Source organism: Fringilla coelebs (genome assembly GCF_963513975.1).
Source record: "Fringilla coelebs genome assembly, chromosome: 3".
NCBI lineage: Eukaryota > Metazoa > Chordata > Aves > Passeriformes > Fringillidae > Fringilla > Fringilla coelebs.
Window position 1 is genome coordinate 49,465,188 of NC_140030.1, and position 17,220 is coordinate 49,482,407.

The 17,220-nt window shown below is 46.0% G+C and overlaps 1 protein-coding gene across 1 annotated transcript in view; it reads left to right on the forward strand.

Annotated features, from left to right (window-relative positions):
* Positions 1–1,528: 1,528 nt before the first annotated feature.
* SLC35F1 (solute carrier family 35 member F1) overlaps positions 1,529–17,220 on the forward strand; it is a gene marked incomplete at both ends in the record, with an annotated part of 224,490 nt that continues 208,798 nt past the window's right edge. The window contains one exon of the mRNA XM_084201618.1: positions 1,529–1,731. Coding sequence (XP_084057744.1) covers positions 1,529–1,731 — 203 coding nt within the window. The remainder of the gene's footprint in view (positions 1,732–17,220) is intronic.

A 17,220-nucleotide genomic window follows, 5' to 3' on the forward strand; every position in this document is an offset into this window, starting at 1 on the left:
GAGCTCCTATAAACCGACCTGAAACCTAAAAATTAAAAAAAAAAAAAAAAAGAAAAAAAGCAAATATAATTTTGGGTATCACATCTATCTGATTTCCCTGAGAGACACTGCATGGCTTTACATTGTGGTTACATTTCCCTGCTTACCATGAATGTTCATCTCATCTTATCTCATCTTCATAGCTTTGTGTAAGGTTCACACAAACAGAAATACAGGGAAAGAAACCTTGACAAAAATAAGTAGAGGGGAACAATAGAATGAAGAAGGTGAAATTTTATATGTATGTCACTTAAAGGACTTAGCAAAATTATCATGTAATATGTTTCAGAGAGACATGATCAATTAAAAAGACTCCTAAAGAGCCTAATTCAATTTTTGAAGTGAAAGATCTTTATGTTTTGAGTAAGAAATATTGAACCAACGTTCATTCCATTTCTCTTTGGGGGGGGAAGTGTCCCAGTATTTGAACGTATTTGAACGTATTTGAAACAACACTTTACCAAGCCTCGCCCAGGCATGAACTTCAAGCGCACTGTCTCTATGAAAAATGTATGGAGCTCTGAACTTTACAGCGGCTGCCATGCCTCCCTCGGTCCCTTACGTGCCTCTGGCAGTGTGAGAGCCAGGGCGTTGTTCAGAGGCGATTTTTTCTTTACACTTTTCCCAGTTGGCTGAAGGCGACACCGGCCGTGCCAGTCTTTCAGAAGACAAGTGTACGGCAACTCCCGTGTGTTCACACAGCACCGGCCAGGGAGGAAGTGCCGTGCCGCCCAGCCGTGAGCATCCCCAACCCAAAGAAACAACACCCCCCAAAAACCCACCCCAAAAAGACAACTAAACACCCCCAAGAAAACCGATGAGGGTTTAATGGGGCAAAGCTCGGGGCCCCGCCGGCGCGGCTCCCCCTCTGCCCGCAGCGCGGAGCTCAGCCGGAGGCCGGCGGAGCTCTCGGGACGGGCGGGTCCCCGCGGGTCCGGCCCCGGCCGCGCTGTCCCGGGGTCCCGGCGCGCTGGCCCGGGGGCGCTGCCGCCTCCGCGGGCTCCCCCTGGCGGCCCCGGCCGCGCTCAGCGGCGGCCCCGCGGCGCGCAGGGCTCCGGGGGCTCCGGGGGGCTCCGGGGTGCTCCGCGCCGGGCCGTGCCGTGCTGTGCCGTGCCGTGCCGTGCCGGGCCGGGCCGCGGCAGCAGCCGCGCGTCAGGGGAGAGCGGGGCGGTGGCGAGCGGGAACAAAGGGGATCGAGGCGGCGCAGCGGCGGCGGCTCCGCCGGGGGGAGGCACCGGCTGGGCGCGGGGGGTGTGGGAGGAGGAGGAGGAGGGTCGCCAAACTGCTGCCACTTCGTCGGCCGTGAGCGGCACTCGCTGGCGGCGGCGGCAGCATCCCGCCCCTCGCTGCATGGCAGCCCAGTGAGGGAGGAGCGGGCGAGGGTCTGGAGCTGCCCGGAAGCCGAGGGAGCCAGCGCCGGCGGCAGCAGCGCCCGCCGCCCTCCCGCCGGGATGCGCCCCGCTCTCCGCTGAGGCGCAGCCCCGCCGCGATGCTCTCCCCCGAGCGCCACCGCCACCACCGCCACCCCCCGCCGCCGCAGCCGCCGCCGCCGCCGCACCACTCGCCGCAGCCCAGCCATGTCGTGGCCACCATCGAGAACCTGCCGGCGGAGGGCGGCAGTGGCGGCGGCAGGAGCGGCATCTCCGCGCCCTCCTCCAGCGTGCGCCAGAGGATCAGGAAAGTGCTGAACAGGTGAGGCCAGAGGATGGAGCGGGGCTCTGGCTACACGGCACGGTGCCGCTCGCCCTGGGGCGCGCAGGTCCCGAGGGCCGCCGTCGGAGGGGCCCCGACCCGGCCCGGCCCGGCTCGGCTCGGCTCGGTTCGGCTCCGCCGGGCTGGGCTGGGCTGGGCTGGCAGCGCCTTTTCCCACAGAAGCCCCGGGCGGGCAGGGAGCGACGGCGCGGTGCCTCCCCCGGCCCATTGTTGCCTCCGAGGCGGCGGCGTGAGCCGCCAGCCCGCGCCCTCCCCGCCGGTGCCGGTGCCGATGGCACCTGCCGTGCCCACAGGCACAGCCTCCGCAGCGGAGCTCCCGCGCCTCCCGCCGGCTCCGGCTTTCCCGGCCGGTCACGGACAGGCACGGGCGGCGGGAGCAGGCAGCAGACATCGCCGTTGCCGCAGCCCGGCCGGTGGCGGGGGCGCCGCCGGGGAAGTTGGAGCGCGGGCGGCGGGCGAGAGGGCGGCGGGGAAGGGGCGGCCCCTGGGGCTCTCGGCCGGGGTCCGCCAGCGGCGGCCGGGCGCGGCCTGATGCTCCGGGGTGCCGGGTGGCGTCGTGTGGGATCTCTGCCCGGTTCCGAGCAGCTCGGGTGCCCCCGGAGCAGCACGCTGGGGCTGCTGGCGAGAGGCGAGCCGCTCGGTTCGCCCCTGCGTGTGGCTCAGAGCGGTCAGTGCAAAGATGGGAAAACTGCGGGGTACTCGGAGTAAATTATTTCAGCGAAGGCGCAAGAAAACGCTGGAACCATCTTAGTTAATCCTTTACGCTCCCCTCTCTGCCGGTTGTTACTTTTGCATTGCATTTGATTAGGGCAGAGGGTTTTACTACGAAACAGAGTCCATCCAGTGCCTAACTGGTTGCTCTTCTCCAGAAGGGGCTCCTGTCTGAAAAGGCAGCTGGAGCCATCACTTCTGCCTAATGACTCTTACGTGCTGAAGAGAGCGGTTGCAGCAATGGGATGGTGCGTACCAGCCTTGGCCTCATTGTCCCGGCTTTAGTTTCAGATTCATGTAACATGGACGAGCTACTGAACACAGCTATTATAAACCGGTGTATTAGGTTTGAAGCTGAAGCTTTTAAATGTTAAAAAATTGCAATTCCTACAAGTGTTACATTGTTAAAAATACGTAAAGCTATTTGCTCTCAGAACATCCCTATTACACGCAGTTAATTAACTGTTACCATTCCAGGAGAATTCCCCAAAGCTTCAGTGACAGAGGAAATACTTATCCTTGTTATTTGAGCATGACAAGGGTTGAAAAGAAGTTGAAACAAGTAAGAGCTGCTTCAACTCAGTTACATTTTCTTTTCCGCATGCATTTTGCAACTCTCCCTATTGAAAGATTGGCTCAATTCCTCATCCCGACAGTCCGTGTCATCTTAGGCGTCCTGTGCTTGCAAGATCCCGCCCTCCTTCTGCTTGGTCATCCTGAGGTGTGTGTCAGTCCTGAAACAACACACTACAGAAAAGATGTTTTCCCCGGGGCACCAAGAGAAACAGGAGGATGTGGAGAAGAGGTCAGATACAAAAGCAATAGGCTCTCCTGTGCAAGGGTGGTAATAATGACCTCTGGGGAGTCATCAAATTGGCCACAGTTTTCATGGAAGTGTTGGATTAATTCATACAGTAATTCATGCTTATGCATGTGTATACGACTGAGCTGTAGATAAAATGTCAAACCAGTATTTGTTGTTCTTTATGTATGATTGTATGATTGAAATGAGAATACCTAGGTACCTGGGTTGTGGTGGGGTTTTGTTTTGTTTGGTTGGGGGTTTTTTCCTTCTTTTTTTTTTTTTTCTTTTTTTTTAAGGAGGGGAAGCGTAGATATTTGCTCTGGTGACCAAGTTCAAATCTGTTCTGATTCATAAACTTGAACCTAGAAATGAGATCTTACATAGCCCAGAAGAGCAGCCTGAGGAACAGGAGTCAGTCCCTTTTTTGTCATTATGTTCTTACCTCCTCCTCAAACATGAAATAAGAGTAAAATTTTTCCAAATTTATGGGGTTTATAGAGAAGGGGAAGACGTGTTACTGAGGTGTTTTAATTTTTAGACAGTCCCACATTGTGTATCAACGGAATTTTTTCAAAAGTTAGATTTCCTTAAGTTTCTTTAATGGGAATTGATGTCTCCATGTAATATCACAGCTTTCATCAGTATTTCTGTTGATACAATGAAATGAATTCTGACAGAATGTTTATATTTTCATTTTCTATGGAAACAATAGTCTGAAAATACATGTGGGAAAGAAAGAAATATGTATGCCATATCCCTAAAGAAGTAGGAGACCCCAAGAAACCAAACATTGGCTTTTCCAATTGTTTTTCCCCTGGAAGAGGGTAACACTTTCTCTGTGCTATCTATACTTTGTGTGCACCATTTGCTTGACACCCATTAGTGGATGGTTCCCGACTGATTCATTGTGCTTCTGTTTTCTGCTGCACAAAGTAGGGGATCTTCTGGCAGAATCCGAATAAAAAGGTTGACAACAACTGGGGCTTCCAGAAACCTGCTTAGGCTGGTGGAATCACAGAATAGTTTGGGTTGGAAGGGACCTTTAAAAGTCACCTAATCCAACCCCTGCTGCCATCAGCAGGAACATCTTCAACTAGATCAGGCTGTTCAGAGCCACATCCAACCTCACCCTGATTGTTTCCAGGCATGTGGCATCTACCACATTTCTGGGCAGCCTCTTTCAGAGTTTCACCAACCTCATAATAAAAAAATTCTTCCTTATATCTAATCTTTTAATTTAAAGCTCTTGTCCTGTCACAAGAGGCTCTGCTAAGAAGTCTGTGCCCAGGGAGGGGACAGACTGGTGTGGTCAAGGAGGAAACAAGACATCAGGAGAAAGGACACAGCCACTGGCAGAAACTGATCATTGTTTCTTGCTCACTTTCTTTGTAGCAGTTCAGTTACCCAGGCACTTGCTGATTCCTGAATTGCCTTCCATGGCAATTCAGGAATTAAAATTAAACTATTAAAACCAATTAAAATGGTACTACAAGCTATGGAAGCTTATTTTAACTTCGCCTTCCAACCTCTCCTTTCTGTTCACTCAGTAGATCCCAAAGTAATAGAGAAACACTGAAACAACCCCTGCAGGGTATTTGGGAGAGAACACACTGAAAGCAGAGCTGGTTGCTTGTAAAAATCAGTTTCAGTGATGAACAGCAAACACTGCACTCTGAAAAAAGTTGTCCATAACAAGAAAGTAATTCAAACAGAAAAATGAATGGTTAGAATTATGAAGGGCTGGAGATGCTCAGCACAATTATGGGATTTTCTGGAATAGTTTGTGCATAAGTTCTGGGCTGCCAGTGATGGTGAACAGGACCTGCTGCAACAGGATCAAACTTGCTGTTGTCCTTGAAGTAGTTGTGGTGCTTAGGGATGGGGTTTGGTGGTGGACCTGCTAGTGCTGGTTGGACTGCTAATGGTGGACCCGCTGCTGGAGGTCTTTTCCAACCTTAATGAATCTATGGTTCTGAGTTGGGAGAGGGGAAATGTTGTGCTGCAGATATGCTCCTGGACCTGTGACTCACACCCATGGCCCATAAATCCCATCTGCAGGGCCCTGCCTGGTACCTGCCTTGTGACATTTGCTGAGCAGGTGTCCCTGACTGACTGTGCCCTGCTATGCTGCAGGGAAGAGCAAGGAATAATGATGGCTGCTTGATTGCTTGATTACTTGCTTCCCCAAATTTCTGTGCAGCCAAAATTGGACTCCACAAACGCTGCCTGCTTGTGGAGGACCACTTAATAAGCAGTGACTTACTTGCTCCTCATTGACTCCCACCTCTAGTGGGGAGATAGAAGATAAATGATGTGGTTTGGAATTCTATGGTTGTCTGTGCCTCTGCCCCAGCAAGCACCTATGGATTTCAGATACCTGTTGGTGGGTCCCAGCTTGCTCCATCTGGCTGTATTCCAGCACAAGAGGCAGCTAGTGTCCCTTTTCTTGCACTCCCTGGGTGATCTGAATGGCAGAGACTCACCTGGCAGATTCTCCTGTGGCCCCTGAAACCTTTTGAACTAATTTACAGGTTGGTCTCACATTGGGAAGTGTGGTTATCATCTCTTGAGAGGAACTGGACAGACAACAAACATTGCTGAAACACAGGGGGAGCAGGTTGCCAAGTAATCTCTCTGGGGGATTCTTGCAAATTGTCTCTAAATGAAAGCCAACAAGCAAGAGACCTGCTTATACATGGGCAGCAGGACAGGGGAGGAAATGAAGTTTCTGCAAGCAAAATGACTTAAAATCTTTAGGTACTATGACAAAGTTGTTTTAGCTAAGTAAATGAGATTATTCCTGGAAACAAAAAATCCCATAGCCATGTCGATGGACTCAGGTCTCCAGAGACATGTCTAAGGCACTGCTATTGTATTGCTTTCCTTGACAAGGACTTTTATAGACAGCTGGATGGCACATGCATTTTTCTGGGTTTACCCACTTCTATCTGTTAGAGGTTCCTTAAGGAATACGAGTTATAAAGTCTGGCTGTGCCTTATCTTGCTGTTTCAAGGTTGTCTTCATGGGCTTTTTCTTGCTGGCAGTTGCTGAATGGCACTTTGTATTTCTCAGAAGTTTCCTAAAAATCATATCAGAATATTAGAGACATACTCAACTTGAATCAGAAAATGGAATAAGAGTTATTTCAGCCATTCAGTCCCATCTCATCTTTAAAATAGCTTTGTTCTCTGCACTAGTGAATTGCAAAAGTTATCTATGGAACAGTGTGACTTTCTCTGCTTCTTTGCTCACTTATTTACTTTGTCAAGCAAATTTCAGCCTTATGTAAAAGCCATTGCATGGTCTAATTCCTGTCTTAGGAAAAGGAAGAAAAAAGTGTTTCTAATAAGTATAATTCATTAAATTAGGCAGTGATGTATTGAACAAAATTATATGAAAAAAAAGCAATTTAGATTCTTTTTGAAAGAAAGCTCGGCTGTTTGGGTTCAGTCTGAGTAAAACTTTTGATTTTTTAGTGTGTCACAGGCCCAATTCCTCCCTGATACTGGAGCTGAGGAAGCTTGGCCCACTAGCTGACTAACTTTGAACTTGACCTGTGTGTCAAAGCTACTAACTCTTCAGGGATGGGAGCTGTTTAAATGGCACTGCAAGCATTGAAAGCTATAACCCAATGTGGTTTTTTTTCCTAATAACATGCACCTGCATAATAAATCACACACAGGGATTTTATGTACTAAAAGGAACTTGGAGCTGAATAATAATAAAATTGAGATTATATGTTTCATTGCCCCAAAGCAAAAATGTCTTTCAGTTGACTGATCAGAGAGGCAAACAAAGCAAATAATTTATGGCATTTTTCCTTAATGAAAAGCAAGTCAAGGATCAAACATTTCATTTATGAATCCAAAAAAGAGTGAGTATTCATGACCTTCAGTTACTTTGCTTTCTTCTTCAAAACAAAAGAATTTGCTTCCTTTGGGATTTTTATTCTTAAAAAGTAGAAATAGCTCCTCAAAGTCCACCCAGAATAACAGTGACTGTAGAAAAATGAGCTTGAGCTCAATTCAGATAGCCACAGTTCTGCTTTTAGGTAAAAATATTTATACCATTCTGAGGTAAGTCAAAGAAAATGAGATCAGAGCATAAATAAAGCAACTAGGTTGGCTTTCTTGTGCCTGTTAGTATTATTCTTTTTGGTTGAGGAAGTGGGAAGGTCATATCTGCCCGTAGGAAAGCATCCTGGCAGAGGATAAAGAAATGAAGTGATGAAAATTGTCCATTCTTTCCTTTCCTCATTAGTCAACTTGTAATCACCATTTTGTAAGCAAACAACTTCTGCAAACTAGCTGTGTTCCTAATGATTAGGGTGTATAAGGGAAATGGGAGCAAAAGATGCTCTTCCTCTTCTCCAAACAACTTATTCCAGTGAATGCACACTTACTTATTGGCATGTCATAGCACACCCAAAATGCTTTGATTTAGGAGTGAAGATCAGCTGAAGTACAAAAGGCTTCCATGTTTTTGATGTAGCATGCACTGGAAATCTGTCCAAGTTTGGTTTCAAAGTGTCTGAGTGTCATTTCCTAACAGGTTTAGAAGCCAGGATTGGGAAGCTTTGTCCCTCTTGCCTTTTTTTTGCTCCGGAGAATTTGCACTTTAGGAGATACAAGCCTTGCTGGTCCTGCTCTGAAGTAGGAGTTGTTTGAAGTGATGTGATACCCTAAGTGCACTGTAATCCAAACCCAACAGCCTCCATACTGAGTGGGAAAGGATTTCCCTAGGAGGGGCAATTCAGCAAGGCAGAATAGATGGGTGTCTTCTGTCTACCTATGACATTCAAAATGCCACTCCTTACTGCGTGCCTGTCTGTAAGTGGGAATTTTTGACACTGGCTGTGCTGTGGGCCTTGGGAAGGGGTTACTGCCTCTTGAACTAGGGGGGTTTCAAAGGAGCAGCACCATAAATGGCTCCATAGAGAAAGCGGGAGGAATGGACAGAGTGGCTCTTATGGGATGGACAGAGCAGCTTTAATGTGCTAATGAGGGGAAGGCCAGATGCCAGCAGCGATCAGAAGGGCTCTTTGTGGCTCTGTCTCTTTGGAGATGGCTGGAGTCTCTGTCCTTATCGGAGTTGTTTCTGCAGGCAGAGGGAAACACTGGGGCTATTAGTGAGGTGTTCCCTTCCTTTAAGTCAGCAGATAGCCTTACGTACGGATTAGCACTTGAATACTGATTAGGGCTAATTACCAGGAAAGCTGAGGAAAAAGAAGTTGCTGAAGAAGCTTGACATGAAAAACTACAAAAATTAGCTCCCAAGCCCAACAACAACAGAAGTCTCATGCTCAAAGGCTTGTGAGCAGAGCTCAAACTCAGCTGAAATCACCTGTTGCAAGAACAGCCGTATGGGGACTCATAAATTGCTATGACTGTAAAGTGTGTAAGTATTGGTAGTTCTGAGATTCATGTTGTGAACTGCCTACTTTACCTGTCTGTGCTTATTTATGTCTGTCATCCATCTAGCTGAGATTTTTACTGAAAACACTTAAAGTTCTCAAGTTCGTCTTTCAGCTTTCTCTGACTTGGTTTCTCTCGTGATTTAAGAAAACATTTCGTAATACATATTCACTCTGAGTCATTTTTCTCTAAGACACCAAACGACTGAGGCAGCAGGTTTGACTCCCATGCACCACCTTTTCCTCAGTGCAGGAGGGAGCATCCCCACAGCCTGGCCGTGCTGGGGGAGCACACCCATACAGCAGGGAGTGTGCCGGCTTTTTGGGAAGTGCCATGGCACACGGGGATCACCAAATAATTTCCTAAAGGAGGTGGGGGACCCTTGATCTCACCAGAATGGTCTGTCCACAAATGATGCCATGCAGGCTCCACAGTAAAAAATAGGGATGCTTATTAAGCCAGTCTTCTGTTTATAGCTGATACAGTAACTTCAGTCCATAATTTCAGGTTCCCTTTGGTGTGGTGGTCACCTTTGCTTCCTTACACTGCCTGTTCCCCATGTAATATGGGAGGTCACACTCAGATGGATCTGACCTATGGCAACCTGTAGGAACTTTGGAGCTGGATGGTGAATCTTCTCTTTTGCTGTAACTTTTTTTCCTAACAGAAAATGTAGACAAGTCAAAACCTTCTCAAGAAGGATTGGTCTTTCTCGAGACTGTGTTTAGTGAGGTTTCTTATGTCCAGACTAGATTTTTTTGGTTGGAGAGCAAGACTTCATGGTGATCTGGTGGCGGGAGTACTTGTGTAGGAGACCATAATTAACTCTGCTTTGCTGCATCCCTGAAGGCAGCTGTGAGGTTCCCTTGGGATGAAGAACCCCAAAAGGTCATGGTTTTGTCTTGATGCAAAACATGAGAAATTTTGGAAATTAAAAGTTTACAACTAGAAGATGCTTTCCCCCCCACCCCCCCAAGCTCATCTTCCAAGGCATTTCAGGCTTCAAGGTGCTCATTTACAAAAGCACGCTATGCTTGAAACAGATTGCTGCATCTCTAATACAGATAAATGAAGTAATTTATGTCCAATAACAAGACCATAACCCTAGTGTTAATTTCAACCTGTAAGCCAGTATTAGCTGATAATGGAATGAAAACAAAATTTGAAACATTTTTAGTGATGGCCATTAGTTTAATTAGTCCTCTTTGGCGTTCATCTGTCAAAGGAGCTGTGGTGTGTGTGTCCAGAAGTATGTAATTCAGCTGCACTGGTTTTGAAATGGTGCTGTCTTCTGGGCCACATTTATTCTCGTTAGTTTTCTCATCTGGCAAGTGTTTTTTGATGGGAGTTGGCTTTTCCTGCTTTCCATTTGGTAGAAATGGAATATGAGTGAAGAGGGGTGTAAATCTTTCCCCCTCTTTGGTGAAAGAGAGAAGAAGTTGTTGACATTGTGGGAGGGAGATGCCAGAATCTGTTCCTGCTCTGATACCTCTTTATCAACTCTCAAAGCAGAAGAGAGCTCCACAGCTCCACTCCTGGATCTCTGCAGTCTAATAACTGAAATTCTGGTCCTTAATGCAGCCTTGAGGTGGCTGTCTCAGAGCTTTTTGGGGAAAGGGGGAGTTTGAGGGAGCCAGGCTGGGCTGAATAAGAGTGGTGGCTGCAAGGTAGAAGTGGGGGGAATGCTCTCTCCTTGTAGAAGAGAGGAGGTAGATGTCTAACTCTTCCAGAGGAGGCCTGAAGTGAGTCAGTGAAAGGCAGGGGCCAAACGCTCCGAGGAGGGATAAGGCATCAGCTGTACTCTGTACGACGCTTTCTGGTTTTTACCAAGATTGCAGTCTTTGTCTGCCCAGGTGCCTCTGTGGCTTTCCCAGGGTGCAATATTATTCTGCATGGATCTTTTGGGGGTTTTTTTTTGCCCTATGATGGCAAGACAAATGCTAGAAAATACTTATTAAATTAAATTATTACCTTGTGATTATTTTAAGTTCTGGTATTTTTTTTGAGTTTAAACAGCTTGGTATTTCTGGCGGCTTCTGCAGTGTGATTTGGACCATTTGCCTTCCAAAATCTCTTCCTACTTGAAGCTGAGTGCTGTCATGAAACTAAGGGTTTCTTTCCTGTTGCTGTTTTCCTTTTCTCTCTCTGCTGCTGCTGCTGCTACAGACATGAAATGCTTTTGAATATTTTTTTTAACTCCCTCCTGCCAGTATATTGAGGTCTGTAGGGATTGTCCTGGGTAGATTGAAAGTGAGAAAGGGCAGAAAATAGCAAGTAAGATGGGTAAAGTTGAGCAGTGAGCTGCAAAATATTTTAATGGGTATGGGATTTGATACTTGAAGGAAGTAAAACTTTAATGTTGTAGATATAATTTTCATCAGGCTGGGTATGAGGATTAAGTACCTTTAGGCAGAAAAAGTTTCCAAGCTTCATCCCATATAGTGAGGGAAAAGCCATCACCCAAATATAAGTTATGATCAACTGAAGTGCCTCCTTGTCCTGGTTTGGGACAAATTTGGAAGGGAACTTCCAAAGGGATGATTCCCTAAAGGGCAAAATTCAGCGGCCCTTCCCCCAACTTGTTCAGGAGAAAAGCTGAAAAAAATTGTTTATTTAACAAGCAAAATACTCACAAGCATAATAAATGAATAATATTGAACAATAAAACCTCTCACTGTTCTGAAGAGATGGCAAATTCAGAAAGTCCTTCTGCTGTTCAGAGAGAGTGCTCTGTGGGTGTTTCTTGGCTCTCTGAGTGTCTCTCAGTCCCTTTGGTGCTGGAATTCATTGTCCTGGGCCCCAGACACTGGTGTGAGCTCCCAGTGTGTTTTCTGGATTTTTGGTCCAAACCAGGTTTGAACAGTTCCAGGAAAAGAAAAAGCCACAGCCCAGGGAACTTTTCTGCTTCAGCTAGCTAAAAAAAACTAACTAAAAGCAAAGGAGAGCTCTCTCCTGCTGTCTGTCCGTGCTGCAGACAACACAGTCCTTGAGAAGGAAAGCTGAAGCTCTTATCTCTGTGTTTTTGAAAACATCATGAAAAAATACCACCTCTTTTTCTTCTCCCCCCCTTCACTCTCAGATCTAGTTTTAAAGGCACACAACTTATTTCTGGGCTAAACAGATGAATGGGGATACAATCCAGCATCAAAAAGTCACCCCAGGACACTCCTTTTCCTGCACAACCTGCCAGACATGCACAGGTAACTTCCAGTCAGATTTTGATACCTGACCTCTGCTGTCAGGTGCCTGATGTGCTGAGTGGGACACTGCAGAAAAAGGACTTTCAGCATGTGCAGAGGTGCTGTCCAACTTGTGCCAGAGCAGGCAGCACCTGTGGGTAGCACTGGAGACCTTGTTCCATTGCTGCCTCCTCACATTCTTCTGCCAAAGCTGCTTTTCACTGGTGCTCACCAGCAATTTTTGACAGCATACTTAAGGGGTTTCTTTTTGGGTCCATTCTGTGGTGGGGGAATCATGCCTTCAATAACATTCAGTAGATTCCAGAACATTTGGAGGATTTAATCTAGAAGCACAGGGGCAAGGTGGTGTGATGGTTATCATACATGTATGAAGGCTCCTCTTACTGGCACTGAAGAGGAGAATTCCAAGTTTTCTCTCATTTAAACATAGTGGTGACAGCAGAACAACTGTGCAGTAGCAGAAATGCACTCAAGGACTGAGGCAGAGTGGCCAAGGTAGGATGCAGTGCCATGATGGTGATTGAAGGGTTGCCAGAAATGAAATAGTTGGATTTGTGTTAACCAAGCAAAATCTCTGGGGTTCAGAGCTGCTCTAGAGAGGTTACTTGAGTTTAAGACACCAGGTAATTCCTAGTTATTCACTTGCAAAATTCTGTCTGTGACTGTGTGTAGGCATGTGATATCTTTTAGTTACTTAAAATCAACTTCCCATTATAAATAAATAAATTCTAGCTCATTCCAACTTGTAGAAGAATTTCTGTTAAATTTGATGTCTGAAATTGTCCATAAGTATTGATTTGGTATGCATTACTGTGTTAATGGAACTTATTATTACTCAGCTAGATTAATTTATAAGATTTATCCCTACATTACAACCTATAGATGTATTGAGACATGAGCCCACAGGATCAATACCAATTTCTTTCCTCATTTATGAATGTTCTTACTAACATCCAAAACACTGTTACACTCAAGAGTATTTAGCTGCCATTTATTGTGAAGCACTACACTCCAACAAATTTAAATTTGTCTTTTTTTCTTTGTCCTTTAATGATTATTTTTTCCACTTATCTGGGCGCTTGTTTGAACAAAATGCCAAGCATCAAGCTTCAAATAAGTCACGATCATACTCCAGTCACTGGGTCTAGCAGTGACTTAGGTGTGCAAAACCAGGGCTCTGAGACCAGACCTAATCTTTGCGATGGGTTTTGGCTGCAGTTCCGTGTGGCAGGCCCAAAGAGGGAGAGGGAACAAAGGTACAAATGTAACTTCTCCTAAGTTGCCTGCCAAATGTGCTGTATTTGCATGTTTCCCTTTGAGCAGCGGCCATGCGTGCATTTATCTTTCAGAAGCAGCAGTGTTTGGCTGAGGAGCAGTTGCAAAGACCAGCTGAAATGGGTGACTGATGTGGAGCTCATTCACTTGCTTCCAGAGCCTGAGCTGTTGAAAGCTCGTGGTGGGAAGTAAAAGAAGTGGGGTCCAGAAGAAATATGGGGTAAGAAAGCTGTTTGATCACTTCTGCCTCTGCTGCAATTCAGGACTGGTCGACAGCGCTGATGGCAGGGAGAGACGAGTCTTCAGGCAGTCCTAACACTGCCATTTCCATTCCCATCACAGCTCCAGTGGTGCTTGGGGATAATGTCCTTCCTTCCTCTGGACGGACCAGAAGTGTTCTGCAACTCTCAGGAAGAGAGTTGCAGAGACTGTTTGGTCTCAGCCCAGCCTTTAATGCAATTCTAAGCAGCTCACCAGACATTTATGTGGAGAAATCTCCAGCAGCTGCATATGCACAGAGATAATGTTTCATCCAGTGATCTGTGAGGTGAAACTCTGTAAAACTCACTCTTCTCCAGACAGTCTTTCTTTTCCAGTAAAAGTTGCTGTATTCACTGAGTAGGCTTCTTATCTGACCAATTTTTGGCTTGTATTTAACTGTAGCTGCTGCATGTGCACCACTGCAGTTACTGGGCATTAAAACCTCAGGCCTGATAAAGGAAATACAGCATGCACAAAAGGATCAGCCAGGTGATAAAGGGGGAAAAATCACCTCCAAAAATATCGTATAAGTAGGCATCAGAGTCAAAAAAGTGGTGAGTTGCCCCATGAATATTGTCTGCCTGACCCAGCTGTGGGGTTTGGGACCAAAGCCAGAGCAGGATGATTTGTGTCATCCTGACTGTGCAAGACTGAAAGTTACAGGACAGCTGGTGGACAAAATGCAGCTTTACCAAGGTGTGCAGTGCAGGACAGGGAGGGGTAGGCTTTTGCCTGTTTTGTTTTCAGGAGAAGCTGTCTTGCAGCAGAAGATGAGGGAAATACTGTTTTAAAGGTCTTGGAGAGAAGTTACATACAGTAGCTTCTGATTTACAGTCCAGAATTGGACACCAGTTGGTTTTTTTGGCCCTAGGTGAATCTCTCAACCTTGCTGGGCCTGGTTCAGCACCTGTAAAATGGGGACAATTAAACTTAACTACCCGGAAGAGTTGTTGATTAGTTAATGCTTGTGAAAAGCTACACAGTGCTATAAAACAGAGCATAGTACTCAGAAACATCTGGTTTGCAGTTACTGTAGTGCTTCTCTGAAACTTTATGGGCAAACTTTGCCAAGAAACAAAATGATTAATGTGTGCAATACACCTAGGCATTGGGAGATGAGGAACAGACAACTTTTCCAAAGCACCTAACTTTCCTCAGGTACATTCTCTCAAAATACAAGAGGTTTCCCAAGAGCACCTGAAGTGGCCTGGGACTGAAAGAAGTGTCAGGTGAATTTGGGGCTGCAAAATGAGGCTCTGGCAGGTGGCAGAAGAGCTCCTTGCTTAACTCCTATCTTCTTGTTCTTATTCTTGACCCTGCCCAGCTTCTTCCCCCTTTGTTTTTCTGATGGAACTGTTTGCACAGTACCATTGAAAAACAGGTTGGTGGTTTGATTCAGATGGGGAAAAAAATGGGATAAAAATGGGGAAAAGTTTCTGCCATTGTTGGCTTGTATTTCCAGGTGGATCTTCTCTTCAGTGTAGTTTATCATGTGGCTACACACACACGGGCTCTGAGGAGTCTGGGGCAGGTGTAATTCTCCTGACACTGGAGTTGGTCCCAGAAGCCATGTTACCCAGACACAAAAGGTGTTGCCCCCACCCTTTTTCCTGCCTCCAAAGAGAAGTTACACTGATTTCATTGGAGATGTGTATGGCAGCAGAGAGCCACCATTTGGTGAAGAGCTGTTCCTGGTTGAAGCTCATCGTAGTGTGTGTGAAACTCTGCTAACAAAACGGGTGGAGCTAAGAATGTGCTAGAGACTAGCTTGTAATAATTTCTGAGATTTGCATCTTGACTATTACTTGAGATATTTACAATATGAATATGTGCACTATATGAATAATGCACATGCATACACATTGATTTGGTTTAATAGGAGACTGTTAAAAAGAAATAGAAGCAGTGGTAGAGGGAACAAATCATGTCCAAATCCATCACTCCTTCACTGATACCTAGAAGTTATTAAGAGAAGGTCACAAGTTACCTCATGTGAAGTTTCAACTTCTCAGACATTTTTCAGAGCCAGGCAAGATGAACATGAGCTGAGCCTGAGGAATGAGTTTGTTCATAACAGAATATCATGAACTGCCATGAGAAGGTTGCACTTCTGTCTCTTCCCTGCTCCTGGCCAACTTACTCCTCCTGCTTTTGCTAAGCCAGGTCTGGTTTCTGTCACAGGCAGATCACTAAAATCACAGATCATTAACCCAGCTGAAAGAAGTTGCTGTTGTAGATGGGTTTTTAGCTAACATTTGATTAAACTAGTGCCTGGACTGATGATGAAAGGAAGGAGGCTGTGAGCAGGGAGACGAGAGGAGCAAGGGCAGAGGAAGTGAGGAAAACAGAGATGGGAGGTAAAAGAAACTGGAAAGAAGGAAGGGAAAGTATATCTTTCTATGATCTCAAGCTTTTTATTTGGCTCATTTGTATTGTAATACCATGCCTGAGCTAACTACTCACTGCCAAAGTCCTAAGCTTCCTCCTGCCTTCTTGTTACAAACCTTGGTGTGATGTTCCTGATGAAATGAGCACATGTGAGACCTGTTGGCTGTTGACAGCTGGTAAACAATCAGCTGTAGCCAATTCCTCCCTCAGGCAGGGGGGCAGAAGTGTGAGTGTACGCAGAGAGCACAAAGAAGGTTGCCAGAGACCAGGTAGTGTGATTCTGAATGGGGGTGGTGGAAAAATGTGTGCTGTTAGACCTGTAAGTACTTGCTGTTGGAGGTGAGATGCAGCCCTAAATTGACACTAGTCTTTTTTGTTACAGGTTAAATTTATTTGTTTTTAGGCAAGCCTGAGTCCAGTGAGGATAGGCATTTGTGAAAAACCTTAGTGTAAGCATGTTTCCCTGTTGATAGAAAATGGAAGGGGAGCCTTATCCATGAAACAGGTTCTTTTTCACAGTAAATAAAAAAGCAGGCACATGTTCAGCAGGTCTAAAGTCATTATATCTGGTGTGCAGCAGTGCTCCTGTGTGCTTTGTGACTCACTTCTGCCTCCCTGCCAAGGTCTGCAGTAACTTCTTTGCTGTGGCTGACTAGAAAAATAGCCCAATCAGCAGTGGCCAAAATTGGTGGCCACTGAACTGGATTGTCTCCCTTTCCATGATGACATGTGATGTATTATAGCATTCTCCTATAGTCCAGTGTGAATTGCTGTTTTTATTTGGCTGATGTGATCTTGGAGGCTTATTGCCATCCCCTGACCTCTTTCTTGCTGGAGCCAGCAGCCATGCACAAGCTTTCCCAAAACTGCCTCTGATCTGCAATCCCGTAACTTCAGTTACCAAAATAATTCTTTAAGAGCAAAATATCCACCAATTTGGCCAGCTTGGGAATGGTCACATGATTGTACTGACATGGATAGTTTTCTGGAAGCATCTCTCAACATGTTAGTCCTGTTTCCCCAATTGATCCTGTATCCTCCTAGCTGTTGTATTTTACTTGCAGTACTGTTGTATAGAGGTGCTGCACAATTCAAAAGTATCAGTTCACAACAACTTCTTCTCTCCTGCAGCAAGCAAAGCTTTTTTTGTATTTAGAGCACCAAAAGCACAGGTAAGGAGGAAAAGGGAGTGATCATCTTCAGACTGGGAAGGTGTTTATTAGTAGGAGTACAGGCTCTGTTGATTTTTAAAGAAAACAAAATAACAACACATCACCCTTCTCATCCCCAGGAAAAAAAAGCCTAACCCCAAAAAGTGAAACCACACAAAGAAATACCACCAAACCCAGCAACCTTGCTATGGGGCATTATACAGCTGTTTGTATTTTGACACCAAAATGAATGTGCAGGAAG